Consider the following 27501-nt stretch of genomic DNA (forward strand, 5'->3'; position numbering starts at 1 on the left):
ATAACAACCGTGCTCCCGGGGTGGGGGTCCCAGATACAAAATATGGCTCGAGAGGGTCCCACGGGCTCCCCCCAGCGAGGCTGGAGGAGGGTCTGGGCACCCCGGCGATGGGTTTGGGGGGCACAGCCCCCCGGCACCTAGGAAGGGGGTCCCAGCCCCGGCGGGACGGGGGAAGCAGCCCAGCCCCTGCCTACCTGAGCGACCCCCGGCGCGGGGCTCGGTGCCAGCGCTCGAGGGGCTCCCAGCGCGCGTCCTGTCCCTGCTGGAGGCCCCGAGGCTCAGGCCAGGATCTTCTGGGGGATCTCCACCGAAGCCTTGATGAAGATGGCGTTGTCCCGCACGTAGTTGCGCTTCTTGATGTCCTCGTGGGAGATGAACTTGGGGTAGCCGAAACCCAGGGTGCTCTCGTCCAAGGAGCTGCGCGAGGCAGCCGGTTTCTGGAAGTTTTTCCAGTTGGGGTCGGGGTGGAAGGTCTCGGTGATGTGCTGGGGCTTGGAGAGCGACGGGTCGCTCTGGTCCAGCAAGGAGAAGGTGACGCGGTAGGAGAAGGGCCACTCCAGCAGGTTGTCGTACTCGCCGGGCAGCACACGGATGTAGACGGAGAGGTGGCTGCTCTCCCCGCTGCCGTTGCCGTTGAGGAACGCCGAGACCTGGAGCTTGTAGCCGTACTTGTGGGTGTAGAAAGGGGGGCTGAAGAACTCGTAGTTGCTACGGGCTTTGGCCTCCTGCAGCTTGCGGGTGTAGTCGGTGATCTTCCAGATGAGGATCCCGTCGCTGCTCACCGACAGCTCCTCCACGTCCCGACGCAGCTCCAGGATCTCCTGCCGCTGCCGGCTCACCAGGGCGCACACCATGCCCAGGTGGGTCTTGGTGCTCTCCTCCAGGTGCCGGCCCATGGCCAGCTTGGGGCACTGCGGGGACAGGAGGAGCCCGGGGTCATCGGAAAACGGAACAGGCGGCCCAGGGAGGTGGTGGAGTCACCATCCCTGGAGGGGTTTAAGGGACGGGTGGACGAGACGCTGAGGGACATGGGTTAGTGATTGATGGGAATGGTTGGACTCGATGATCCGGTGGGTCTCTTCCACCCTGGTGATTCTACGTGGGGCTCGGGGACAGCGCGAGGACGGGGACAGGGTCGCACTCACCCGGTGCTTGCAGCCGGCGTCCTTGAAGGGGCACAGCAGCATGGCCGTGTTGCAGCTCTCCTTGAGGTGCGTGGGCACGTCCTCCCGGGCGATGCTGGGCATCCCGCACTGGTTGGGGCAGGGCACGGGGTACCGGGGACACTGGTACTGGTGGTTCTGGGGACAGAGGGCGACTGTCAGCCGGGCCCGGCAGCCGGAGGGGCGAGGGTCCCCGTGGGCCCCGTCTCACCTGGATGGTGTCGAAGACGAACTCCTTGGTGCAGTAGGTGCAGGGCTGGGTGCGCTTGGGGCACTCGGTCAGGGTGTGCTGGGACAGCAGGCGCCGCATCATGCGCGCCCCACACTTGTTCTCGCAGTAGACGCTCTCCTGGGGACACGTGCCCTGGTGGCCCTGGGGACCGAGGCAGCAGCGTCACCTTCCTGATGCCCTCACTGGCCAGCCCTGCTGTGCAGGGTCCCCCACCCAGGCTGTGTCCCCACAGTGTCCCCCACCCAGGCTGTGTCTCTATGGTTCACGCTGCACGCCCAAACTGACTCTGTCCCCAGAGTGTCCCCACATTGTCCTCCACCCAGGCTGTGTCCCCACAGTGTCCTCCATCCAGGCTGTGTCCCCACGTTGTCCCCCATCCAGGCTGTGTCCCCATGATGTCCCCCATCCAGGCTGTGTCCCCACAGTGTCCCCCATCCAAGCTGTGTCCCCACATTGTCCTCCATCCAGCTGTGTCCCCACAGTGTCCCCCACCCAGGCTGTGTCCCCATGGTGTCCCCCATCCAGGCTTTGTCCCCATGGTGTCCCCCATCCAAGCTGTGTCCCTACATTGTCCTCCATCCAGGCTGTGTCCCCATGGTGTCCCCCACCCAGGCTGTGTCCCCCATCCAGGCTGTGTCCCCATGATGTCCCCCACCCAGGCTGTGTCCCCGTGTCCAGGCTGTGTCTCTATGGTTCATGTCGCACCCTCAACCTGACTCTGTCCCCATGGTGTCCCCCATCTAGACTGTGTCCCCACAGCCAGGTTGTGCCCCCTCCCCAGTGTCACGCACTGTCCCCACGGTGTCCCCCATCCAGGTCGTGCCCCCCGGTGCCCCGCAGCCCACCTAGGTCCCCACATTGCACCTCCCACGCTGTCCCCATCCCGCCCCACCGTGTCCCCCGCGGCGTCACCCTTCGCCACGCTGTCCCCCCTCCGCGGCGCCCACCTCGAAGGCCTCCCCGGTGAAGTCGCTGGCACAGAACTCGCACTTGACGCGGCGCTTGGGGCAGCCGTGCTGGATGTGCTCGGGCAGGTCGCGGCGGCTCAGCTTGGCGCTGCAGCGGTTGGGGCAGGCGATGACGTTGAAGCCGCAGGTGCCGAGATGAGCCTGGCAGGGGGTGGAGGGGGCAGCAGGACGGTGAGGGGGCAGCTGTGGGGGCGCAGCTTCGGACCCTCAAATTCTCCCAGATCCTACCTGGAGGTGCTTGATGAGCCCGCTCCAGCGGCAGCCCTCCTCGCTGTGGATGCAGCGGATGGCCAAGCTCAGCACCTGCGCCTCCAGCTCCGGGTCGGGGTAGATCTGGGGGGGCAGCATCGGTGTTGCAGCTGGGGGGCACGCGGGCACGCTGCCCGCAGCCGGATCTCCGCGGCGTCAAGCCAACAAGAGCCCTTTGTCGGCAACGGGTTTCCGTTCCCCAGCCCCGCGGCACAAAGGGCTCTTGCTTCCGCGCCGGCGGCCGTGCCAGCCGGGTACCGGGGGGCCCTGGCACTGCGCTCACCTTGGCATAATCCAGGGGCAGCTGGTCCTCCGGGCACTTGAAGACGCCTTCGCTGCAAGACACAGACAGAGGGGTCAGATCGAGAGGGGATGGGAAGAGCCGGTGTCCCCGGTGACACGGCCGTAATCGCGGAATCATAAGGCTGGAAAAGACCTCCAAGCTCATGCAGTCCAACCCCGGCGTGTCTGCTAAACCGTGTCCCAAAGTGCCACGTTTACACGCTTTTTCATAGAATCACAGAATCACCAGGTTGGAAGAGACCCACCGGATCATCGAGTCCAACCATCCCCATCAATCACTAACCCATGTCCCTCAGCGCCTCGTCCACCCGTCCCTTAAACCCCTCCAGGGAAGGGGACTCAACCCCCTCCCTGGGCAGCCTCGGACAGGGACCAATCACCCTTTCCATGAAATTTTTTTCCTGATGTCCAGCCTAAACCTCCCTTGGTGGAGCTTGAGGCCATTCCCTCTCGTCCTGTCCCCTGTCCCTTGGGAGAAGAGCCCAGCTCCCTCCTCTCCACAACCTCCTCTCAGGGAGTTGGAGAGAGCAATGAGGTCTCCCCTCAGCCTCCTCTTCTCCAGGCTGAACACCCCCAGCTCTCTCAGCCGCTCCTCTTGTTCTCCAGCCCCCTCACCAGCTTTGTTGCTCTTTTCTGGACTCTCTCCAGAGCCTCAACACCCTTTTGAACCCCTGCAGGGATGGAAACTCCACCACAGCCCAGGGCTCCCTCTGCCAGGGCGTCATCACTCTTTCAGTAGAGACATTTTCCCTAATATCCAATCTAAACCTTCCCTGGTGCAACTTGTCTTCTATCCCTCCCCAGGACGCGGTTGCTGCCCCTCGGACGCTCGCCCTGGCCAGATCCAGCGCTGGCCCCCGGGGAGCTGCGGCTCTAATCCTGCTCCATCTGTCTGAGCTGGGAAATGCCCCCGCCAGACACCCCCCTGCGGGCACGGCGGCCGCGGTCCCTGGGGCTCCGGGCCAGATGCCACGAGCCTGGCACCATCTGGAGCCCCTACGGATCCCTGGGATCACGGCAGGGGCCGCGGGCACCCCCAGCCCCAGGTGCCGGCACCCAAGGCAGGTTGGGGGGCAACAGCTGGGTGCCAGATGTGCAACACGGTTGCACGACTCCCCAAGTAGGAAACGGTGCCACCAGCCACCACGGCGAGCCAGGACATGGGGTCAAGCAGCCACCGCGGAGGGGTCCCCATCCCAGGATGGGCAGCTTCTCCCAAGGTGGGATCAACCTCGCTTGGTTCAACCGGCGGATGGATGTCCCAAGGCTCTGGTGTCCCCGAGGTGGCTCCGGATGAGGCCAGCGGGTGGCCCTGCCCGCGTGCCACCACGGCACGGCTAATCACCGCCGCCCTCGCCAGGCACTGGCACGGCCTCCACCGGAGCTGCCAAGCGGGTGCGAGACGGCGCGATGGAGCCAGCGATGCCCGGACGCGGCACGGTGACGGCCCCGCAGCCGCGGTGCCAAGGGACCCCGGGGAAAACCAGCCCGGGACTGCGGGCTGTGACCTCCCCGGGCACGGCACAGCCAGCGTTTCCGTGGGAGTCACCAGGCATCCAGCTCTTTCTGGAGACCCCACTGCTGGCATCGCCCCACGGTTGGCATCTCCGTAATACCTTCCTGGGGACCCCACGGTTGGCATCGCTCCATCACCTTCCTGGGGACCCCATGGCTGGCATCGCCCCACCACATTCCTGGGGACCCCACGGTTGGCATCGCCCCACGGTTGGCATCTCCGTGACACCTTCCTGGGGACCACAGGGCTGGCATCACCCCACGGTTGGCATCACCCCATCACCTTCCTGGGGACCCCATGGCTGCATCACCCATCATCTTCCTGGGGACCCCACAGTTGGCATCGCCCCATCACCTTCCTGGGGACCCCACAGCTGGCATCGCCCTATCACCTTCCTGGGGACCCCACTGCTGGCATCGCCCTATCACCTTCCTGGGGACCCCACTGCTGGCATCGCTCCATCACCTTCCTGGGGACCCCACAGCTGGCATCGCCCTATCACCTTCCTGGGGACCCCACTGCTGGCATCGCTCCATCACCTTCCTGGGGACCCCACGGTTGGCATCACCCCACGGTTGGCATCACCCATCACCTTCCTGGGGACCCCATGGTTGGCATCGCTCCATCACCTTTCTGGGGACCCCACGGTTGGCATCGCTCCATCACCTTCCTGGGGACCCCACGGTTGGCATCACCCATCACCTTCCTGGGGACCCCACGGCTGGCATCGCCCCACCGTTGGCATCACCCCGTCACCTTTCCTGGGAGCCCACGGTTGGCATCGCCTCGGGGCTGGCATCATCCCATCACCTTTCTGGGCCCCCCAGGGCTGGCACCGCCCCACTGCCTCTCCGGGCGCAGCCGGCACAGTGTCGGGGTGTCGGGGCAGCGGGACGAGGACCCCAAGCCAGCGCCTAATCCCCAACGCAGCCTCCCCGTTCCTCACGCTCGGCCGGGCAGGGAATGTGCTGAGGCAGCACCCGGGGGCACCGTCCTTGCCTCTGACCTTCGCGGCGTGCCAGGGCGCAGCAAGGTGTCGGGGTGGGGGACCCCCCCCAGCACCACCTTCCAGCACCCCCAGAAGCTGCCTAGCACCTCCAGAATCCTTCCCGCACCCCCAGCACCCCCAGAACCACCTTCCAGCACCTCCCGATCCCTCCAGCACCCCCAGATCCCCCTCAGCACTCCCAGAACCCAAGCAGCACCTCCAGCACCCCCAGAACCACCTTCCAGCATCCTCAGAACCCCTACAGAACTCCCCTCAGCACTTCCAGAACCCCCCTAGCACCCCCAGAACCCCCTTCCAGCAACCCCAGAACCCCCTTCCAGCACATCCAGAGCTCCACCAGTACCCCCAGAACCTTGCCAGCAACCCCAGAACCCACCCAGCACCCCCAGAACTCCCTCCAGCACCTCCAGACCCCCCCAGCACATCCAGAACTCCATCAGTACCCCCAGAACCACCTTCCAGCTCCCCTAGATCCCCTCCAGCACCCCCAGAACCACTCCCAGAACCCCCCGAACCACCCCCAGCACCCTCAAAATCCCCGCGGCACCCCCAGAGCTCCCCTCCAGCACATCCAGAGCTCCACCAGTACCCCCAGAATCACCTTCCAGCACCTCCAGACCCCCCTGGCACCCCTAGCACCCCTCCAGCACCCCCAGAACCCCCCCAGCACCCCCAGAACCCCCCTGGCACCAGGATGCGGGTGGGTAGCTCAGCCTGCAGGATGCTCAGAGGTACTGGGGGGGTCTCGGTGGGGACACCCCAAGATCCCAGCGCCCTGTCAGAGCCGAGGTGCCCCCGGAGGGGGGTGCAGGGCAGGGGTTTCGGGGGTGCAGCCTGGCACAGCAGCCGGGGAACGCCCGGTTTCGATGCCAGGGCAAAGGTTGGCTCTGCGGGGAGAGGCGCTGCTGGAAAACTTGGGGGGGGGGGGCAGGGTTGGGGGGGGGGCTCTGCATCTCCACGATCCCAACCTGAGAGGGGACACACACACACACACATCTCCATCACACCCCATCCCCCCCCCTCCCCCCCAACCCCATCATCGCTTCCTCCGGGGCAGGAAGGGGTTAAACACGAATCTTTGCAAAACGCTCGAAACTCGCAGCTCCGGGCTTCACCCAGCAGAGTTTTTCTTCTTCCTCCTCCTCCTCCTCCTCCTCGAGGAGCACCCCGGGTACCCCAAACACACACCCCCCCCCCTTCATCCTCCTCCTCGAGGAACTCCCCACGCTCCTTCCCCACCGGGGAGACCCCCCCGAACCCCCAAACCCGGGGTCCCCGCAGCTCCCCCCGGGACAAGCAGGGGGGGTTGGGGGGCGCAGGGTCTTTTTTTGGGGGGGAGCAGAGTTTTAGGGGGGAGCAGGGGTTTTGGAGCGGGGGTTTGGGCTTTTTTTGAGGAGAACAGGCGTTTTTTGGGGGGAACAGGCTTTTTCTGGGGGGGAACAGGGGTTTTTTTGGGGGGAACAGGGGTTTTTTGGGGGGGAACAGGGTTATTTGGGGGGGAACAGGGTTTTTTTTAGTGGGGAGCAGGGTTTTTTCATAGAATCATAGAACCACCAGGTTGGAAAAGACCCACCGGCTCATCGAGTCCAACCATTCCTATCAAAGTCCAACCATTCCTTTCTGAATGGGGGGGGGGTCACAGGGTTTTTTGAGGGGTCGCAGGGTCCTTTTATGGGGTCACAGAGTCTTTTTAGGGGTCACAGAGTTCTTTTTGGGGGGTCGCAGGGTCTTCTTTTGGGTCCCAGGGTTCTTTTTGGGGGCCCCAGGGTATTTTTAGGGTATTTTTAGGGGAGAGTGGCGTTCTTTTGGGGGGTCGCAGGGTCTTTTTTAGGGGGTCACAGAGTCTTTTTTGGGGGTCGCAGGTTTCTTTGGGGGGGTCACAGGGTTTTTTAGGGTACTTTTAGGGGAGAGCAGGGTTCTTTTGGGGGGTCGCAGGCTGTTTTTTAGGGGGTCGCAGGGTCTTTTTTAGGGGGTCGCAGGTTTCTTTGGGGGGTCGCAGGGTATTTTTAGGGGAGAGCGGGGTTCTTTTGGGGGATTGCAGGGTCTTTTTCTGGGGGAAGAAGAGTTTTTTTGGAGGAGAGCAGGGTTTTTTTAGGGGGTCGCATGGTCTTTTGGGGGGTCGCAGGGTCTTTTTGGGGTCGCAGGGTCTTTTTGGGGGTCGCAGGGTCTTTTTGGAGGCGAGCAGGGCTCTTTTGGGGGGTCGCAGGGTATTTTTAGGGCACTTTTAGGGGAGAGCGGGGTTCTTTTGCGGGGGAGAAGAGTTTTTTTGGAGACGAGCAGGGTTTTTTTCGGGGGGAGCAGGGGTTGGGGGGGGTCGCAGGGCTTTTTTTGGGAGGAGAAGAGGATTTTTTCGGGGGTCGCGGTGTTATTTTGAGGAGCTCGGGGAGGGATGCGGGGTGGGGGATGCGGGGGGGGTTGGGGATGCGGAGAGGGGTTGGGGATGCGGAGAGGGGTTGGGGATGCGGAGAGGGGTTGGGGGGATGCGGAGAGGGGTTGGGGATGCGGAGAGGGGTTAGGGGGATGCGGGGGGGCTCTGGGGGTGGGGAAAGGGGGGGTTGCGCGGCGGGTCTCACCTGAGGAACTCCTGCAGGCAGGTGTCGCAGAAGCGGTGCCCGCAGGTGGAGACCCGCACGGGCTCCCGCATGGGTTTCCCGCACAGCGGGCACAGCACCCGCCGCCGCGGCCGCTCCAGCAGCTTGTAGTCGAAGCCCGGCATCCCCTCGCCTCCCGACACCCCGAAACCCCGAGACCCGCACACCCACCCCGGCCCCGCGGCTCCCCGCCGCCCCGCCCCGGCCGGGGGACACACCCGCACCGCCCCCGCACCGCCCCGAGAGCCCAGCGGGAGCCAACCGGGAGCCAAGCGGAGCCGGGGGGGCGGGACACGGAGAGGGGGGGCCGGGCAGCATCGCGCTGCGGGGATAGGGATGCTGGGGGGCAGCGTGTTAGGGAGGTTGGGAGCTTGGGGAGCATCACTGAGGGGACAGGGATGCTGGGGGGCATCATGTGAGGGAGGTTGGGACCTTGGGGAGCATCGCATTGTGGGGGGACAGGGATGCTGGGACCTTGGGGAGCATCACACTGAGAGGACAGGGAGCCTGGGACCTTCGGGAGCATCACTGTGGGGACAGGGATGCTGGGGGGCATCGTGTTAGGGAGGTTGGGAGCTTGGGGAGCATCACTGAGGGGACAGGGAGCCTGGGACCTTGGGGAGCATCACGCTGAGGGGACAGGGAGGTTGGGACCTTGGGGAGCATCACTCTGAGGGGACAGGGAGCCTGCGACCTTGGGGAGCATCACGCTGAGGGGACAGGGATCCTGGGACCTTGGGGAGCATCGTAGCAGGGAACAGGGACCCTGGGGGCTTGGAAAGCATCATATTTGGGGGACAGGGACCTTGGTGAGCGTCACATTAGGGAAGTTGGGACCCTGGGGGCTTGGAAAGCATCACATTGGGGAGGCTGGGACCTTGGAGTCTCGGGGTGCATCACATGGAGGGGACAGGGACCTTGCAGTCTTGGGGAGCATCATATTCGGGGGACAGGGAGCTTGGGAACTCGGGGAGCATCACATTGAGGGAACAGGGAGCCTGGGGACTTGGGGTGCATCACATTGAAGGGACAGGGACCTTGGGGACTCGGGGAGCATCACACTGGGGAGGCTGGGACCTTGGGGTGCATCACACTGCAGGGACAGGGACCTTGAGGAGCATCACACTGGGGGGACAGGGAGCCTGAGGATTCAGGGAGCATCACACTGGGGGTACAGGGACCCTGGGGACTCGGGGAGCACCAGCCTCTCTGGGGCTTTGGGATCCCCCACAGCCCTGGGTTTCCAACCTCCTGTCAAGGGCTTGGAGAAGGGAGAATAAAAGCAAAACCTGTCTGGCTCCAGCCCCCACACTTCACTCTTTCAGAAACCGGAGCAGCATATGGGAGTATTTGCCCCTTTCCCTAGAGATGGAGACGAGCAGATGACAGGCTGCGAGCATGTGTGAGTCCCACCACCGCGCTCCAGCCAGCTTCCCATTAAGGGCAGCAGTTGCTCCAGCCCCAAATGTTGGCAGTTTTCAATTAGCAAATGGCAGAGGAGAGGGATTCCTGGGGGACACGCGGAGCAAGCCGAGCTCCATCACTTGTCACTCAAGGAGCTCACGTTACTCTTCTCCCCGAGAGGCTCTGCTTAAAATAAAATCCTCCAGCAGCCTGGAGGGGGGAAGGCAGGCAGCCTGCCCGCTCTCACTGCCAAGAAGGAGGTGGGAGGTTGATTCTTGGGGTCACCCTGAGGGAGAACGGGGAGCTCCCCCCATCCAAACAGCAGGGAAGCTTGTACTGGTGGACACTGAGTGTGCACGGCCACCCCAGGGTCTTGCTGAGTGATGTGATGAGCTGGCAGCCAGCATCGAGTTAAAGTTTAACCAGTTCCCAGCGAGCCTGGGAACCCAACGAGTGCAAACAAATAACAGTGGGAAGCACACAGAGAGCAGTGGGGCGCTCCGGGCACCTCCAAGCTGGCACGAGGCGCTTGGGGTTCACTCAGAGCTGATCCCCCAGGGCAGATCCAGAGTAGCCCCACAGTCCAGCTGGTTCTGCCACTGTCACAGTGAGTCCCAGAGCCGGGTTGGCTCAAAAACATCCCCGGACACCGCTATGGGACCGGGTATGGACCAAAAGGTTGGGTTCCTGGCCTCACGTGCCACCATCCCACAGAGCACTGGGGTCCCAGGGTAGAGGACACATCACTCCTGCAAGCTTTGAAAGCAGCGTCTGTGACGACAGGCGTGAAACGGAGCTGAGTTTTATCACTGTTTACCGCTTCTCTTTGATGTTTTAAAAATTGTTCTTTCCTAACCTCACTAAAGCACATCTCAGCTAATTAGCCGGGAGCTGACAAAGCCATCAGAAGGCGCTGGCTGTGCCGGCAGGACGGCTGGGAGGTGTCAGACCCTGCAAACAAAGATCCCCTCCTTTTCCCTTCTCCCTAACGAACACCCTCCCCGCACTCAACATCAGAGCCAGGCGTTTGCTTCGCACAAAGGCGACACAACCTCCTGGCAGGGCAATTCCCTTTGTGCCGGGAATATGTTCTCTGTCCCCAGAATATGTTCTCTGTCCCCTACGACGCGTCAGTCCTTGAATCCATCTGGACTTGAGGAGGCCTCCTGCCTTCTCCCAGCCTCTCCCTGCCCCACACCCCAGCTCCATCCCTCTGCCTCGTGTTGAACTTAAACTGGACAGACACAAAAACCCGACGCTTTGGCTTCTAAAGAAGCGAAGGTGGAGCGTTTCGCCCCAGGGAAAGGAGCGCGGAGAGTCCTCTCCCTGCTTGTGGGGCCTGGTGCCCAGGGAAGGTGCCCGGACAGACGGACGGCAGCCGCGCCTTCCGCCAAGCCTCGTGGGAACGGGGACACGACCACGACAGATGCACCAGGATCAACTCGGCTCCGGGACCAGCAGGCGGTTTGGGTTGTTTCCTGCTGCGAGCGACGGTCTCCGCTCAGCGGGATCTTCTCCAGCACAGGAATGGGGACAGGCTCTCCCTGGGTGACCACAAACAGAGGGTTGGGACAAGGCAGCCTCATCCCATCATCTCCCTTCCCCGCTCCCTCTTGGCCATGTCTTCCTCGGCACAAGAGCCAAGGGGATGCGGCCGATCCACCACCAGCTCCACGGGCTGGAGGAACAAAACAATGATAAAGGGAGAAGCCTTGAGACCTGCAGTTTTCACCGGGAGCTTCTGCAGGGAAACAAAGCAGCAGACGTGAGGAATGCAACTGGCCTATTTGCCCGGCTGCTCGCTGCCTCCGGCGCTGCGGACGTGCCTCAGCTTGTCGTTTCAAGAGCTATTGTTGCTCGGGGCTGGGGGCCTCTTTGTTTCCTTTACCCTTTCGCCAGGCTTGGTCACAGCCCGGTATTAAATTATTCAAATCATCTCGCCGGGCTTCACAGCTGAACTCGTGCACAGAGCGCACGGGCTGCGAAATCCCGAGGGCTCTGGCCCTCGCATCGAGCCCCTGGCCTGGCACGAAGCGGGTTGACTCACTCTGGATCTCCCTGCCCCGAGCTGCTGTGCAAAAGCACCATTAAACCATAAAACAACTCAAAACCAGCACCTCAGTGGGGCTGCCAGGATCTCACCCCTGGATTTGGCAGCCCAGCTGGAGCTGGGAGAGCTCAGCTCTCCAGGCTGCCTGTCCCCTAGCACAGTGGCACTTTGGTGTCACCACTGCCAAGCCAAAAGGGTGTCAAGAGACCTCAGTTCTGCCTGCCTGCTGTCCCAGCCAGCCCCCAGCCCTCCAACAGCAGCACCAGCCCTGACTTATGGGATGGTTGCACAGGGAGTGGGGCGAGGGGAGCCCCGAGAGCTGAGCACAACGCAGCCAAGAGAAATCCAGTGCTGTAGGAGCTGGTGCCGCTGCCAGCTCAGCACAGGGAGTGGCCCAGAGGGGCTCTGAGGCAATTTAACCCAGCTCTGTAATTATTTTTGTGCCCAGGTTGGTCTGGGAGCACAGAACACCTTCCCCTCTGCCGATACCGAGGTGCCGGAGCCGTCCCTGGAACCTGCAGCGCCAAGAGACTCACAGAGCCTTTGAACACGAGAAAGCTTCCCAGGATAGCAGGGTGGAACCGCCTGAAAAGGCAGCTCCACAAGAAACAAAAAAAAACAGCAGGGAAAAACCCATGCTCCCACCCTGCCAGGAGGCAAACAGGGAGGCCGTGTCTGCAGCCAGGGCTGCACACGCCTCTCCCGGCTGGACGGGACCTACTCCCTTCCCAAGCCGGAGCCTGGGAGGCGAGGGAAGAAAGAGGAGACCTGTACAGAAATTCATTACCTTCCACATAACAGAGGGATCAGTCGGCTTCTACCGGAGCCCGCCGAGGTTTCCCTCATTGAGCACAGGAAAGAATCACAAAAATAATTAGAGAGATTTCATCTCAGCCAGCTTATGAAAGCACCGACTTTATACACAACAGATTGGCAACAGCACAAAGATGGATACGAAAGGCAGGAGCATTTGCTATGTCAGACAGATCAGAGACAGAAGCTCATCAAAAAATGGCCCAGGGCAGATGTAAGTTAAAAAAAGAAAAGATGAGAAAGAAAAAAAAACCCAGAAAGGAAAGGAAACGACCCTTCTGGAGATAAAAAGCGTAACTGCTGCCCATGACATGGTGATATGCCCCCTCCTGCCTGCAGAAAGGCTCCCTGGTGAAAGCTCATCATCCCTCTGGGGAGATCTGGGTTAAAAAACTTCAATTACTGCCAATTGCTGGCTGTGTTTTGCTGCCTTCCACTAGCTCAGCTGGTCAGCAGCAGGATTTAGGGGCCCGAGGGCAAAAGTCAGCTGGAGGATCCTCCGGTGAGCTCCTGGGGCCGGGGGAGGCTGTAATTAGAAAGCTCCAGGCCAGCCGGGTTGTGGTGCACGGAGGCTGCTCGCGCTGGGTTCGGGCGGCCGTGCCGGCAAAGATGCTCAAAAGCGCGATGAGCAGCTCAACAAATGGGTGAAACCTTTTAAGGGGGGGGATGGGAAAGGACAGACGTCTCTAATTAGAAAAGAGGTTTGCACTTAGTCACCCAGTGTAGCGCCTGGGGCCTTAACTCCAGACACTGCTGCGCAAAGGCTGACAGCTCTCTCAGACATGGAGCTGTCAGCCTGGGCTTTGTAACCACGGGGAAAACAACCTCTGTGTTCCTCACCCTTCTACACAGGCACTTCCAGCAGGGAGGGGCAGAGCCCTGGCACGATCCCCTGAGGGCAGTGACAAAGCTCTGGGGATGTCTACCTCATGGCACGAAGCGCTGGAGCTCCAGGGACATCTGCTCCACGGCACGTGGAGGGCAGCAGCGCTCAGGCACTGGAGGTTCACAGTGACCCTTGTCGATCCGAAAAGTGAGACCAGCTCCGGTTCCGTGGGAACCATCGTTAACAGCTCCTTGTTTCTGGAGTGCAGCTGAGGAGCTTCTGAGTCCAGGGATGCTGGTCTGAGCCAGGCTGGGGCTGCCTTCGCGTCTCTGCAACGAGGCTGGATACGGCCCCTCTCGGCTCAAACTCACTGGGAAGGTGACTCTTCCACGGCAGCTGAAACACAGAGGGCAAGGACCAAGACAAAGCTGTAAGCTGCCATTTGGATGAGGCTACAGGGAGCAGCGCCCTGCCCCATGCAGGCCAGATACACAGCAGATGGGCACCACAACCCCTGTCCCACTAACCCAGTAGTGGCACAAGTAGGAGGCAATGCCACCTCTTGAGGCTTCTCCTCTCCAGCACGCCTGGCTTCTCCCAGTTGCTTTTTTGCAGTGGGACCGAGAGAAGGGTGCACAGCAGCCTCACAATAAGCTGGACAGGAGGCCAAGCCAGTTAAAAGCGGTGTTGGCCACACGGGAGGAAAATGCAGCGCGGTACAGAACTGCTGCCCCAAAGGTGGAACACCGCACGCCAGTGCCAGCAGCCTCCCCGGGCCAGATCACAGCCAGCGCTGACAGCAGCAATGACATGAAACGTGTCACCGGCTCTTGTGTTCTCTCCGGAGAGGTTTCCAGGCAGATCGAGCCGTGTGAAAGCCCAGAGTCAGAACTCAGCTTTTTATAATAGAGCTCTGGGTGCTTTTGTTATCGAGGGACGCTGGAGCAGATGAGGCTGCCGACACCGCTGCGTTGGAGTTGTACAGAGAACAGGATGAGAGGGAATGGCCTCAAGCTCTGCCAGGGGAGGTTTAGGCTGGACTTCAGGAAAAAATTTTTCATAGAAAGGGTCATTGGACACTGGAACAGGCTGCCCAGGGAGGGGGTTGAGTCACTTTCCCTGGAGGGGTTTAAGGGATGGGTGGACGAGGTGCTGAGGGACGTGGTTTAGTGTTTGATGGGAATGGTTGGACTCGATGATCCGGTGGGTCTCTTCCAACCTGGTTATTCTATGATTCTATGGGGCAGCCAGGCTGAGTCTTTGGACTGGGCAGGGCAGGGGGACAACAGCGGGGCTGCAGTGGGGACACGCTCTCAGTCTCTGCTCTTACAGTGCTGCAGGTGGGAGCCCACAAACCAGCTGCCACGGAGCACAGGGCGACTCTGGCAGCGGAAGGAGTGAGCAGCAAGCAGCCTTCCTGCAGAAACAAACCCCTTTGACTCGCCTGACAAACGCCCTACTTGTTCCTGAGCCTGGGGACTCAGCCGCTCCCTGTCCCCTTCACGTGGCAGCTCACATCACGTGAGAGCTCAGCGCTCGCATGGGAGGAACGGGAGCCACGGCCAATTCCGCTGCGCTGGGGCAGTCAGTGGCCTCCTCCCCTCTGGGGTGTAATTAGCCTCCTTGAAGTGGGCTGGGACTGGAATCCCTCAGCCCAGCGCTGGGGCCATAATCAGCCTGGCAGAGGAGGAAGAAAGGCCCCTCCAGCAGTCTGGGCCAGGCTCCCATCATAGATCCAGGCAACGGAAGGGCAGGTCACGCCGTGGGCACGTTTTAACTGTGCAACGATGCTCCATTTGGCCCGAGCAGAGAAGAACCACAAAACCATCGCTATCTTTTCCAAACCACAATGGAAAGCCAGCAGCCAAAATGACGCCTCAAATCTCAGCTTCTATTTCAGCAGCAGCAATTAGAGAGCTGCTCTTTCTGGATACTCGGTGCACTGCCAGCACACCAGCTCCGCACCAGCCGCAGCCTGGCCAACCCACCTGTCTGGGAACACACGAGACTGCCTCTGCCATCCCTCTGCTCCCCGAGCCCAGCGGAAGCAGCAGTGTCACAGTGCTGCGTAGCAGAGTTTTATGAGTTTCAAGTTATTTCTAGTCATCTACAGCTCTGGAGGGACTGGAATAACACAGGACTTAAATGCCGGGGTTACTTGGTACAGCTCTGGTCACAAGGCATTGCATCTGGCTGGGCCCTCACGGCAGGAATCACAGTAATAAAGCCTTTACTCACGCTTCACTGCCAGCAGCGTGTTCCCGTGACAGCAGGCTACGGAGGTCACCAGGTATGGATGTGTCTCCTCCAGCTGCACCGGCCTCGGAGTTCCCGTTTCCTCGTCCTTCCTGCCCAGGCGTCCCCGGGCTCCTTTCCCCCACGTGCACACCTCTCCGTCTGCAGAGACAGATACACCTCGCTGCACCCAGAGCTCAGCAGCAGACAGGCCTCTCATCGCCCTGGTACCACCCTGTGCTATCTCCAGGGCCCGCAGGCAGAGGAAAGCCTGGCCCTGCTGCAGTCTGGGACACAGGGGCTTCAGCCTCACCTGCTCCGATGGCCACAGTGAAGGCGTCCCCACAAGCCACCACGGTGACCTTCATCGCCTGGAGCCCCACAACCAGGTGAGGCACGCGGCTGTTGCGGCAGGAGTCGGTGCCCAGCTGCCCGTGCTGGTTGCTCCCGAAGGTGTAACACTGGCCAGAAGCTGAGAACAGAGAGGAGAGAAACAACTGGTGCCACCCGAGGATGCGCTGAAGCCCCTGAAGCATTTTGCTCTCTACCAGGCTGAGCATCCCGCTCCACAGGGCTCCAGTACTGGGGGGCAAGGTGCTTTTTGAGCCTCTCCAAGGTTTCTGCCCATGGGAAAAAGAGGCAGGAGAACAGCAAAAATGCAGGTGCCTCCTCAGGGATCTGAGCACACATCCCTCACCTGTGACTGCAGCCGAGTGCGCTGTGCCGATGTCAGCACACACAATCGGCTCTTGGTTCAAGGGGGCTGACTGGGCACACGTGAACACAGTGGCCTCTTCCACCTGGTCCTCTGGGGAAGGCTCCTCTGCTGAGCTGATCCGATCCAGACCCAGCTTGTTGCATCTGCATGGGGAAAAGCACAGCTCAGAACTGGCCAAACGCAGCCTGGCACAGACACCCCCAGGAACAAATCCTGCCCTGGCATCACTGCACCACCGGCCCCAAGATGCCAGGGAGCAGGATCACATAGAGATGTCTTCCAGAGCCTCCTGCTCCTTCTCCACGGGCTGGACAAGCGCAGGGGGCCACAGGCAAGCTCTGGAGTCCAGACCCTCTCCCGTCTTACCTGTTGCTCCCACAAGCAAGAATCTGGTTCTTCGCTGTGAGGATCATGGAGGAATCGATGCCGCAGATGACCCTCTGAGCCTCGTGGTCCGGCGGGATCATGACCTGCTGGGGGGAGTTGTGGCACTCGAGGGTATCCAGCCCAAGCCGACCTGGCAGGAGGAACAGAGCAGGGTGACACAGAGCCTGAACACACCTCTACGAGCAACAGCATCGACACAGCTGCTGTGAGAGGCCAGGCTGGGACCTATCACCACAGGAGGCAGGGAGACCCAAAGCACGAGGTGAAGTAGCTGCAACTCTTCCATACCTGGCACATCTGGAGAGGACTGTGGGCAAGCAGAGCCAGCGAGGGGAGTGGGAACAGGCAACGGAAAGCACAAGCCCTGTTTTGCAAAGCAGGCATCTCTTACCATTATCCCCCCTGCCCCAGGCAAACACTTCCCGTTCGTTGGAAACTGCCAGGACGTGGGACGCGCCACAAGCCACCTGCACCATCTCGTAGCCCAGCAGGGCCTCCACGATCTTGGGCTGGCAGGGGAAGAGTAGCAGCCGTCAGCCGAGACCTCCCAGCCTGCCCGGCTGCTCCCATCCCTCCCACCCAGCCCCCCAGCCTCAACACAGCGCTGGCAGCATCCCAGTTTTCATCCAACACAAACAGCAGAGAACATTTTTTGTTCCAAGCAGTCTTCAAAGGGTTCAGAGACTACGTGCAAGTAGCACAAAAGATAAAGCAAACATCTCTGGGGCGGAAGAAAGCAGCCAGCACAACGGTTTGGAGAGGGAATAGGATCAGCCGAAGGGCTGGGATTCGCCCCCCTGCCCATGTGGGGAGTGCCAGGGGCTGTTAACGCACGCTCGGAGCAGGCAGGGGCTTGGTGCAGGATGCGTTGGCTGAAAGGCTCTTGTGAGATATCAGCTACAGATTCGTTAGGGTGTGGAGAGACCAGGATCTCCACATTTTGCCCGGCCCCTGCTGTGACCTGCTGTTAGATCTGACACCTCGCCACAGCAAGTCTCATTCTCATTACCTTCTTCAAGTGAAAAGCACCATTTGTTGGGACCTGGCTGCTGCTCCCAACTGGTCTCCCCTCCCTAACAATAAGCACTGAGCAATTCAGCTCCGGACGGAGCAGGAACGAAGGAGCCAGCTGACCACGGTGACAAATGGCACCAGTCCCCGGGCTCGGCTGGAAGCCTTCAGCTGCTGCCACATCCGAGGGCAGAGGAGGAAGAAGCTGGAAAGGGAGCGACGGGCCCTCAGCCCTAGTGCTCCAAGCCAATCGGAAACACACAGCTCTTCTTTAAATACTGGCTCTTTTGAAAAATAACTTTTCTCAGTGAACCCTGGCAGCTGTGGGCCAAGAGCGAAGCAGGCAGGTGTGTGATTGGAGGCAGCCTCCAAGCTGGGAGCCTGCCAACAGCAACCACAAGGCAGCTCTCGCCTTCCCCCACGCTCAAAGGGATCATTGTGTAGGGGGGGGAGAGAAAGAGAGAGGCAGGTTGGGTGTTTTAAAACCCGCAGTGACAGGGAGAGGAGGGGGAGGGAGTCAGACACGCCTAGGATGCACAGCCCTGGAGCTGGGATGAACCCTCTCCTGTGGTGTAGAAGGCACGATCCATCCTTTAATCTGGGGAAGCAGCGAGCCCAGCACCCTCACGACAAACCTGGCTTACGTCCGTGAAGTTTCCATGCCCCAAACAGCCATTGCTGCCGCTGCCGAAAGTCATGATTATCCCCCTGTCTGGAGAAGCAGAACGAACTCGTGTTACTGGCACACGTGAGGCCCTGCGAGGAACACACGGCCCGTGGGGATGGCTGCGGCTCCCAGGAGAGTGGCTCCACTTGGATCCGCTCTGACTCATAACTTGCTGGGGGGGCCGGAGGCCTTGAGCGACCTTCAAGAGCGCAGCAGCCTCGATGTGCTGCGACAGCTCGCCAAACAAACAGCAGATGATAGGAAAGCGCCGAGATAACATTATTGCAGCTGCGTACGCAGGAGCCGCTAACTCCACGGTCTGTCAAGGTGTTAAATACACAGAGGCACTCACCGAGCAGCCGCCCAGCAGAGGGGGGGCAGGAAACGCCGCGGAGAGGTAGGATAAACACATGCCTACAAAGTTTGCCAGTTGCATATCTGGCATTTGCTGCCCTGATCCCTAGCAGAAGTGCAAACAGCGTTCCCAGAGGAACACTAGCAGGCCTTTGCTCCACAAACACAGCCCCAGGCTGGTGTGTGCGCTCCCCTCCCTGCCAGAACGCCTCCTGGCCCACTCTGAGAGGACTTCAGACCCTGCCTTCCCGCAGCTGAGGACAACTGGCCATGCAGGAGCTCACGGTGACTTCTCTCTGTACAGTCACCGCTGTACAGGCCAGCTCTGACTTCAGGTGACACCAGTGCAGCCAGAACAACAGACAGAGGAGATTTGTGTCCCTCCCCACACCAGACAGACCTCAGGGACGAAGCTGGCCAGAGTGAGATTGTAAGAAGGCTGGACGTTTCTGACCCCTACCCGATGCTACAGGCCACAAAGGCTTCTGTGTCACCGCCAGCCCTGTGTCCCCCTCAGGTTTTGCTCTTCATAGTCACGCTGCATCCACACAGCCAGCTGCCAGCCCACATGGGCTTGGGACTCAGCCAGGAGAAGGCAGGAGGCTCACCTGTGAGGCAGGCTGTGAAGAGATCGCCGCAGGACACGTTTTTGATGGTCACGCCAGACTGACCCTCCAGGAATCGGGACACAAACTGAGGCTGGAGCTGCTCGGTGGCTCCTGGGAGAGAAGGGCCTCCCGCAGCACCCATCGGGGGAGCCTGGCCGAGAGACGCCACGTCAGCTGCTGCAACTCTGTGCAGCCAAAGCTGGGTTGGAGAAGTCAGATGAGCCCCTTCCTACGGGGGCCTATGCCTGGGCCTACGCAGTGAGCAGAAACATCTGCTCCTCAGAAATCGCACGTCTGAGGCTTCCACGGCCACTGCCTGCCCCGGGTTCCCCATCACTCACCTCCCACATGATGAGCCGTCCCGATTTGGTGACCCCGGCTTTCTGCGTCCTGCCAGCTGACACCTGCACCACTTCAATGTTAAGCATGGGCAGGCGGAGCGGCGTGGTGATCCCGCTCCCCCACGTGTAGATGGATGACAGCGGAGGAGGAATTCCTGTCCTGGCTGAACCACCTCGAACACCTATGGATCAAAGAGAAATCACTGACACAGAGCTGGGACTCAGCTCCCACAGAAAGGGAAACAAAAAGCTCCTTCAGGTGTCAGGGAAGGTGATGGCTCAGCTTCCTCTCTCTAGAAGATTGAATGCCTCTCTGACTCCCTGACATCCAAAGGACAAGGTCCTTCCCCGTGGAGTTGTGCTGAACGCACCGTGCCAGGACTCACCCCTCGGCCTGGCGCTGCTCACTCGTCCCCCCATCCGGCTGTGGGTCACCGTCGGCACCGGAGCCAAAGGTTTTTCAGGTCTGTCAAACCGAAATCCAGCTCTTAATATCAGCTTGGCCCCAGAAGCCCTGCAGAGCCCTGTGTCACGGAAGGTCTAAAGCACAAAGCTATGGCTGAATAGCTCCAAGAATTGACTCAGAAGGTACTTTAAACCATCTGAGAGAGGGAAGTTGTCATCAGTTCGCTTCCCCCTGAATTCACAACTTTACTCACAATGACAAGCCCACACCTGCCATGGTCCCAAGCCACAGGGCCGGGCTCAGCCCACAGCAGCTGCACGCTGCGTAACGCAGGAGAGCTGCGTGGGGACAGTGCTCTCTTCAGAGCTCGTAACAGAGGCGGGGAGCTGGTCAGAGCCTCTGCGAGCTGCGGCAGCCGCTCCCAGGGGACACTCAGGGCGCAGGAACACTTGCCTTCTCATTTTGACACTGCCCACGTCAGTATAGAGGTTCAGAAGGGGCCGAATGCAGATGGCTTGAGCCATGATCTCATTCAGCTGGGGCCGCTTGGAAGGGTCCAGGTTCAGCATGCTCAGGATGAGCTGGCGCAGGTCGGGGCTGTATCTATCCGATATTGGAGCAAAAGTCCCGCTCATGATCTTCAATACTAAAGCAGGAAGGTTCTGGAGAGAAAACAAGAGAGAGACATGCAGTGCCTGGGCAGCCAGCGGCAAGGCCGAGGAGCAAGAAGCTCTCAGCACTGCCCTCTGCCTTCACACCTCAGCGAGAATGATCCATGCATGCATTTTCACCTCTGTAAGAGGCCACGGCTCCCTGCGCTAGTGTAAACCACATTCCTCTTACCGCGGCTTCAAAAGCCCTCTTGAGGCTGGCGAGTTCATACAGCACGCAGCCCAAAGCCCAGATATCGCTCTTCTGGTTGTAAGGCTTCCCTTCGCAGAGCTCTGGGGAGATGTAGCATGGAGTTCCCACGACCTAGAAGAGACAAAGCCATTTACCGCGATGCTGTGAAACTGGGGCAGGGAGGTGGGAAGAGAAAGGCTCAGTTTAGAGCCCTGCGCCGGCTACAACCGAAGCTTAGTGGAGCTGGGCTTTTGTTCCCTGGTGTCAACATCTGTCTGACAGTAAAAAACAGGAGGATTTGCCTTTCTGGAAACCTCCCTTGCACAGAGATTACCTCTAATTTTCCTCCTATCCACTTGAGAGAATCAGAGCCCAGAGCAATGAGCGTGATATAAATGTCTAGTCAGATTAAACCAGGCGGGGGATGATGCTGAAGTCTCAAGCAGGGAGAAGAGATTAAGACAAGGCAGGACAGCAGGGCACAGGCGGCGATTGAGTTGCCAAGTAAGTGTCAGACAAGCCTGCAAACACCACCCCTCCCAGCGGGAGGAAACCTGTCTACCCTTGCCAGCGGGCACAGATGCTCTGTCCCCTCCCGGGCAGGGGCAGGTGGGTCTTTCTCACCTCTGCAGCTCACAGAGCAGCAAAAAACTCGGGCATGAAGACATTAGCCTGTATAAACTCCAAGGAGGAGAGCAGCAGTGCAGCACACAGATGCGTGCAAGCGTGCTACATCCAACCTTGCTGCCTACAGCTTCCCCAGAGACTGCCGTGAGCCACGTCCAGAGTTTCCAGCCTGTTGCCATGGTGGAAAGTAATTCCCCTGTAAAGCCAGGCCACCCACCGTGTAAGCTTTACTTTTGCTGCTCAAGATTTTGGAGATACCGAAGTCTCCGATCTTGACAATCATGCGGTGTTTGTCCAAGAGAATGTTTTGAGTCTTGAGGTCACGGTGCAGGATCTGCTTGGTGTGGACGTGGTGCAGAGCCAGGAGGATCTGCACGAAGAAGTGCAGGATGGTGTCCTCATCCAGCAAGGAGTTACAGCGCTTGTGAATGAACTCGGCCAGCGTGCCCCCTGCGAAGGAAAACAAGGAGCTGTCGGCAAGTGGGGCTGCGTAGGGCAGCACAAGCCCAGCCTGAGGGCCGGGGGGGGTTGAGCCACAGCATCTTAACACATCAAGAGCATGGGGAAGGGCACATCCTGGTGGGACACACAGCACATCCTCCAACGCTCCTGAGACCGTGCAGAGAACAATGGCAGCACAGTTGACAGGATGAAGAAAGAGCAAGAGAGAAGTTATTGTTGACATATTGTCAAAAGCAGCAGGAAAAGAAACTCTAAAATTACAACTCTTGGAGGAGGACACAAACCCCGACAGCAGAACAAGATAAGCCTGTTCTGCAAAGAGTTCCTGCAGTCCGAGAGGCCACGTGGCGCCGAGAGGCCCGTTTGAGAAGGGGATATAGCCCTCACATAGGGCTTTTAACGAACTTTCATACAAATGATTTCAACTCCACAATAAATCTCGACAGAAATGACGACTTTCCACGCGGAGCTGGGGGAGCAGCAGCGTGGAAAGGGATGACAGAGAAATGTACACGAAACTGAAGCCCAGGGCAGATGGTAGCATGGTTATCAGCGACCGAGGTGTTGAAAATCTCTTTGTTCCTGACAGGATTAACAGGCATAAGGCACATAATCACAGAATCACACAGTTGTTAATGTTGGAAGGGACCTTGGAAGGTCATCTGGCCCAGCCCCCTGCTCAAGCAGGGCCACCAGCAGCCGGTTGCCCAGGACCATGAGCTGCTTTTTGAATGTGTCCAAGGATGGTGACTCCACAAGCTCTCCCAGCAACCTGTGCTCAGTCACTTGGCTCACAGTCAACTTGGTGTCTAACAGGACCCCGAGATGATAGAATCATGAGATGATTTGGGCTGGAAGGGATCCGAAAGCCCATCCAGTTCCAACCCCTGCCATTGGCAGGGACGCCTCCCACTGGTTCAGGGGCTCCAAGCTCCATCCAACCTAGCCTTGAACCCCTCCAGGGATGGGGCAGCCACCCCTGCTCTGGGCAACCTGGGCCTCCCCACCCTCACAGGAAAACATTTTTCCCTAAGATCTCATCTCAATCTCCCCTCTTTCAGCTCAAAACCATTCTCCTTATCCTTTCCCTGCACTCCCTGATCAACAGCCCCTTCCCAGCCTTCCTGGAACCCCTTTCAGTACTGGAAGGTGCTTTAAGGTCTATCTCAACCTGTACCTGGGGAGACTTAGATTGTATATTAGAAAAAATTTCTTCTCCGAAAAGGTTCTCAGGCACTAGCAGAGGCTGCCCAGGGTGGTGGCGGAATCATAGACTAGAATAACCAGGTTGGAAGAGACCCTCTGGATCATCGAGTCCAACCGTTCCCATCAATCACTAACCCATGTCCCTCAGCGCCTCATCCACCCGGCCCTTAAACCCCTCCAGGGAAGAGGACTCAACCCCCTCCCTGGGCAGCCTCTGCCAGGGACCAATCCCTGAAAGGAATGGAGTCCCCATCCCTGAAAGGATTTAAAAGATGGGTGGATGAGGTGCTCAGGGATGGTTTAGCAGTGGACAGGTACGGCTGGACTCGATGACCTGAAAGGTCTTTTCCAACCAAACGATTCAATGAGAACCGAGGGCTCTGGACCCCCGTGGAGCTGCTGAGGTGCCAAACGCAGACTCTGGGGCGACGGGGACCCACCTGGCGCGTACTCCATGGCGATCATGAGGGCCTTGTCCTCCAGGAAGTTCTCGTAGTACTCGATGACGTTGGGGTGGCTGAGCAGCTTGAGGACCTGGCACTCGTTCTGCGCCGCCAGCCGCTCATCCTTGCTCATCTGCTCCACGGGGATCTGCTTCAGGATCACCAGCTTCTGGTCGGCTTTACGCAGGCAGAGGTGGACGATGCTGCGGGGAATCATAGAATCATAAAATAACCAGGTTGGAAGAGACCCACCGGATCATCGAGTCCAACCATAAGGGTTGGACGGAGGGACAGAAGGGCGGACGGGGGGTTGGAAGGGGGACGACGGGGCCTCAGCGTGGGGACAGGGGGGGACACGGGGACCCTGCCTGCCCCGTTGCCATGGTAACCAGGCACATATCACATCCCCCCCCCCCGCCTTCCCTTCACCCTCCCCATCCCGGTGTCGCACACCCAGCGCCGTCACCCATCACCATAGCAACACCAGGGCCTGGAAAGACAGACAGACACACAGACACAGGGTTCCACCCGTTGCCGTGGCGACAGGCACGTGCTGCTGTTGCTATGGCGACGCGGCCTGCCTCCTTCCCACACGCACACACACGCGCGACGGCGCGGTGCGAAGGCCTGGAGACCCCTCCCTGCCCCCGGGGAGGTCCCTCCCGGCGCCGCGGCCGCTCTTACCCGAACGCCCCTCTCCCCACCACCCGGATCCGCTCGTATTTCTCCATCCCCGGCGCGGCCCGGCCCGCGCTCCCCACGGCGCCATGGAGGAGGCACTTCCGGGTGCGCTACGGCGGCCGCGGGCGGACATAAAGGGGGCGGGGCCAAACCGAGGCCGCAGCCAATGGGGCGGGGCACTGAGCAAGAGGGGCGTGGCCACAAGCGAAGGCGCTACCAGAGGGGGGGTGGCCACTCGATGGGGCGTGGCCAGACAGACAGGCGCAGCCAATGGGAACGCTAGCAGCGCGGAGGGGGGCGTGGCGAAGGTGAGGGGGCGTGGCCATGTGGGTGGGCTGAGCCAATGGGAGCGCAGGGTTCGCGCCCGGTGGGCGTGGCTAAGGTGAGGGGGCGTGGCCACGGGTGCGGGCGCGGCCAATGGGAGCGCGGTCCGGGCCCGAGGCGGGGGCCCCCGCGCGGCGGGGCCGCGGGAGCTGGTCGCGATGGGCCCGGGGTGGCGGGCGGCCTCGGCGGGGCTGGTGTGCGGCAGCGTGGCGGTGTTCGCGGCGCTGGGCCGGGCGGCGCAGGCCCTGCCCCGACCCGCTGCCGTGCGGAGCCGCCCCGGCCGCGCCTGGCGCTGGAGGAACCTCCTGGTCTCCTTCGCGCACTCGGTGCTGGCCGGGCTGTGGGCCCTGTTCAGGTACCGGGGGGGAGCTGCGAGGCGGTGGGGGTCGCCGTGCTGCTCTCCCCTGCCCCACCCGGCTGAGCCCCTGCCCCGCTCTGCTCTCCCCACAGCCTCTGGCACGACCCGGAGCTGCTCTCCGACATCCAGGACGGCTACAGCGTCTCAGGGCACCTGCTGGTCTGCTTCTCCTCGGGTAAGGGGGGCACTGGGGCGATGGCCACGGCTGCCTCGCTGGGCTTGGCCAGGGCAGAGGCATTCCCGACGTCCGGAGCACGGCTGCGGCCCCGTCGCCCTCTCCGCCGCTCCTCCTCACCGATGGGGCACGAGCCAGAGCCCCCTCAACGCTCTCCTCCATCCCACAGGCTACTTCATCCACGACAGCCTTGACATCATCGTCAGCCGCCAGTCCCGCTCCTCCTGGGAGTACCTCGTGCACCACGCCATGGTGAGCGCAGCCCTGGGGAGGCAAGGGGTCAGCACAGGGAGGGCTACCACGAACCCTGGCGAGGCTGCCGTGCACCTGGGTGGGCTACCACAAACCCCAAGGGGCTACAACGCATCCTAGGGGGGCTACCACACACCTCGGGGCTCAGCCCATGTAGGTTTCGTGCGCTACGGCACAGCAAACCGAAGCCCTTCCCTCTGCCTCGCCCTGGCTGCCAGGTACGCCGCACATCAACAAAGCCGGGGCGCGCGGCCAGCGTCGGCTCCGAGTGCCGGGAGCCAGCCAGGCTGCCGCGCCGGGAGAGAGAAGGGCTGGAGGCCTGTCCACACTGGGAGGAGTAACAGGTCCCCAGGGGAACAGGCTCTCCAGCCTGGTTTTCACTTGGCCCAGGTGGGATCTCTGGGTGCTCACGCTTAGGGTATGTCCAGATCCCAGTGGGGGAAGGACTCGCTTCCCCCAGGACAAGGAGAGCTGACCCTGCTCTGTCTGTGTGCCCCCCAGGCCATCTCTGCCTTCCTCTCGCTCATCATCACGGGCCGGTTCCTGGTGGCAGCCGTGCTGCTGCTGCTGGTGGAGGTGAGCAACATCTTCCTCACCATCCGCATGCTGCTGAAGATGAGCAACGTGCCTTCCCCCGCGCTCTACGAGGCCAACAAGTATGTCAACCTGGTGATGTACTTCGCCTTCCGCCTGGCGCCCCAGGCTTACCTCACCTGGTACTTCCTCCGCTACGTGGAGGTGCAGGGCCAGGGTGCCTTCCTCACCACCACCCTCCTGCTGCTCGATGCCATGATCCTCATGTACTTCTCCCGCCTCCTCCGCTCCGATTTTTTCCCCTCCCTGCGCAAGGGCTCTGCGGAGAGAGACGTGGATGGTGAGAAGTTTCTGATAGACTGAGACGTGTGTGCCAAGGGGGAAACCCGGGCTCCAGCTCCTGGAAGTTTTGGGCTCTCCAAACCTGCTCTGATGTGCCTTAGGGCTCGCTCCCTGGCCCCGGGCCCTGCTTTCACCCTCTCTCTGCTGCCTAAAAGCGCTTCCCTGCTGGACCAGCCCGACAGCCTCGCTGAGCCACAGGGATGCCACCAAAGCCAGGGGCACGGCCGATGGAGAAGCCGCCCCAGTTGGCTTCTGCGCAGGCAGCTGGGGCTCCAGGGGTGGCTGCGTTTCACAGCTGATGGCCTGAGGGGGTTGCGAGGGGAGGGCCCAGTCCCTCCTGAGGTGATGCTGGGTGTTATGTGCATTAAAATCAGTCTGTTTTCTGCTGCCGCAGCACGCCTGGGCTGGCTCTTCTGTGGAGCAGAACAGCATCGGGGCGGGGAAGATGAGGGCATGGGAAAGGATGCGGGCACGGGAAAGGACGTGCCCCTGTTCCCAGTGGAGGGCTGGCAGTCCTTGGGAAGGGAGAGGGCATATTTCTGCTGCTCGCTTTGTTCCAGGGACCCTCCAGGGATGCCCTCAAGCCTGCTGGGACCTACCAGCCCAGCTGCACCGTGCTGAGCCTTGAATAGCAAGACCACATCCCTCCCACGGATGGGTGTCTCTGCTCCTCCTCACTCATCTGGCTCTTCCAGAGCCCCCGGGCTGCGCAGGGAGCAGGGGAAGAAGTCAGAGAGGTACTGGAGCATCCCTGACCTGGTGGCAAGGAGCCTGGCTGGACTGCATGACTCACCCGGCAGCCACGTGAAGTGGAGCTGGCATGGAAAAAAGCCCCGTGAGGGCACAGGCTCTTCCTGGAAGACTGCTGCACGCTCACATCCCCCCGGAGCCATCTTCACCAGCGCAGGCGCTGGGCCCTCTCCTACAGCAGCAGCACCGAGCTGCCTCCAGCAGCACCCTCAGAGCGGTGGGAGGAGAGAGGGGGGCTCTGCTCCCTGGGGGAGCGAGGCCAGAACCAGCCCAGCCGGTCCTGTGGAGCGCCAGCAGGGTAAATCCTGCTGACGTGAGAGCTCTGGGACCACACATGGACTGGCAGAAAGCAGTGAGGCTTGGATGAACCCTGCTCTAGGGCAGGATCCATCCTAGAAACCCCACCATCAGCCCAGCTCAGGCAGAGGCAGGTTGAAATAAGTCAGTGATTACGTGGGAGTGGTGGGGGAATCATGTTCCCTCCCTCCAGAGAGCTGGGAATCACCCCACGGGGCTGGCATCCCACATGGTGGTCTCTCCACACGGAGAGCACACCGCTCTGCCCCAGGTCACAGGGGGACCAGCGATGCTCCCACAGCAGTGTGGGAGAGTCAGGCACAACAAGGCTTGCCAAAGCAAGGAGCTCAGCTCCC

General features: G+C 60.8%; 3 protein-coding genes across 5 annotated transcripts; 1 reads left to right on the forward strand and 2 right to left on the reverse strand.

Annotated features, from left to right (window-relative positions):
• TRAF4 (TNF receptor associated factor 4) lies at window positions 1-12397 on the reverse strand. 2 transcript variants are annotated; one of them, XM_069874169.1, is made up of 7 exons: window positions 12273-12397; window positions 2896-2947; window positions 2592-2696; window positions 2343-2504; window positions 1375-1536; window positions 1146-1301; window positions 1-911 (listed from the first exon to the last, which is right to left on the reverse strand). In XM_069874169.1, exons 1-7 carry the CDS (start codon window positions 12329-12331, stop codon window positions 279-281), a joined length of 1329 nt encoding a protein of 442 aa, XP_069730270.1. In that variant the 5' UTR covers window positions 12332-12397; the 3' UTR covers window positions 1-278. The 2 variants fall into 2 exon arrangements, with proteins under 2 accessions (XP_069730270.1, XP_069730269.1); XM_069874168.1 differs by lacking the exon at window positions 12273-12397 and adding an exon at window positions 8014-8156.
• NEK8 (NIMA related kinase 8) lies at window positions 12360-24222 on the reverse strand. Its single transcript, XM_069874167.1, has 15 exons — window positions 24117-24222; window positions 23430-23635; window positions 21539-21771; window positions 20695-20826; window positions 20305-20513; window positions 19832-19911; window positions 19446-19627; window positions 19105-19255; window positions 18111-18187; window positions 16856-16973; window positions 16444-16594; window positions 16057-16220; window positions 15673-15831; window positions 15363-15521; window positions 12360-13520 (listed from the first exon to the last, which is right to left on the reverse strand). Exons 1-15 carry the CDS (start codon window positions 24161-24163, stop codon window positions 13492-13494), a joined length of 2097 nt encoding a protein of 698 aa, XP_069730268.1. The 5' UTR covers window positions 24164-24222; the 3' UTR covers window positions 12360-13491.
• TLCD1 (TLC domain containing 1) lies at window positions 22254-26502 on the forward strand. Of its 2 annotated transcripts, XM_069874175.1 has the most exons (5): window positions 22254-22257; window positions 24592-24792; window positions 24888-24970; window positions 25140-25222; window positions 25724-26502. In XM_069874175.1, the coding sequence occupies exons 2-5, from the start codon at window positions 24596-24598 to the stop codon at window positions 26117-26119; spliced, it is 759 nt and encodes a 252-aa protein (XP_069730276.1). In that variant the 5' UTR covers window positions 22254-22257; window positions 24592-24595; the 3' UTR covers window positions 26120-26502. The 2 variants fall into 2 exon arrangements, with proteins under 2 accessions (XP_069730276.1, XP_069730274.1); XM_069874173.1 differs by lacking the exon at window positions 22254-22257 and having other exon boundaries at window positions 24563-24792.
• The last annotated feature ends 999 nt before the right edge of the window (window positions 26503-27501 follow it).

The sequence above is a fragment of the Phaenicophaeus curvirostris genome, chromosome 21 (genome assembly GCF_032191515.1).
Source record: "Phaenicophaeus curvirostris isolate KB17595 chromosome 21, BPBGC_Pcur_1.0, whole genome shotgun sequence".
In the NCBI taxonomy this organism is placed as follows: Eukaryota; Metazoa; Chordata; class Aves; order Cuculiformes; family Cuculidae; genus Phaenicophaeus; species Phaenicophaeus curvirostris.

Coding starts and splice junctions, on each gene's coding strand:
- TRAF4 (XM_069874168.1), bottom strand. CDS start 8,156: ATGCCGGGCTTCGACTACAAGCTGCTGGAGCGGCCGCGGCGGCGGGTG. Junction 2,948..8,013: donor TGCCTGCAGGAGTTCCTCAG/GTGAGACCCGCC, acceptor TGTGTCTTGCAG/CGAAGGCGTCTTCAAGTGCC. Junction 2,697..2,895: donor TGCCCCTGGATTATGCCAAG/GTGAGCGCAGTG, acceptor CTGCCCCCCCAG/ATCTACCCCGACCCGGAGCT.
- NEK8 (XM_069874167.1), bottom strand. CDS start 24,163: ATGGAGAAATACGAGCGGATCCGGGTGGTGGGGAGAGGGGCGTTCGG. Junction 20,827..21,538: donor GCAAAAGTAAAGCTTACACG/GTGGGTGGCCTG, acceptor TGTCTCTTCTAG/GTCGTGGGAACTCCATGCTA. Junction 19,256..19,445: donor GACGGCTCATCATGTGGGAG/GTGAGTGATGGG, acceptor TCTCTCGGCCAG/GCTCCCCCGATGGGTGCTGC.
- TLCD1 (XM_069874175.1), top strand. CDS start 24,596: ATGGGCCCGGGGTGGCGGGCGGCCTCGGCGGGGCTGGTGTGCGGCAGC. Junction 24,793..24,887: donor GGGCTGTGGGCCCTGTTCAG/GTACCGGGGGGG, acceptor CTCTCCCCACAG/CCTCTGGCACGACCCGGAGC. Junction 24,971..25,139: donor GCTGGTCTGCTTCTCCTCGG/GTAAGGGGGGCA, acceptor TCCATCCCACAG/GCTACTTCATCCACGACAGC.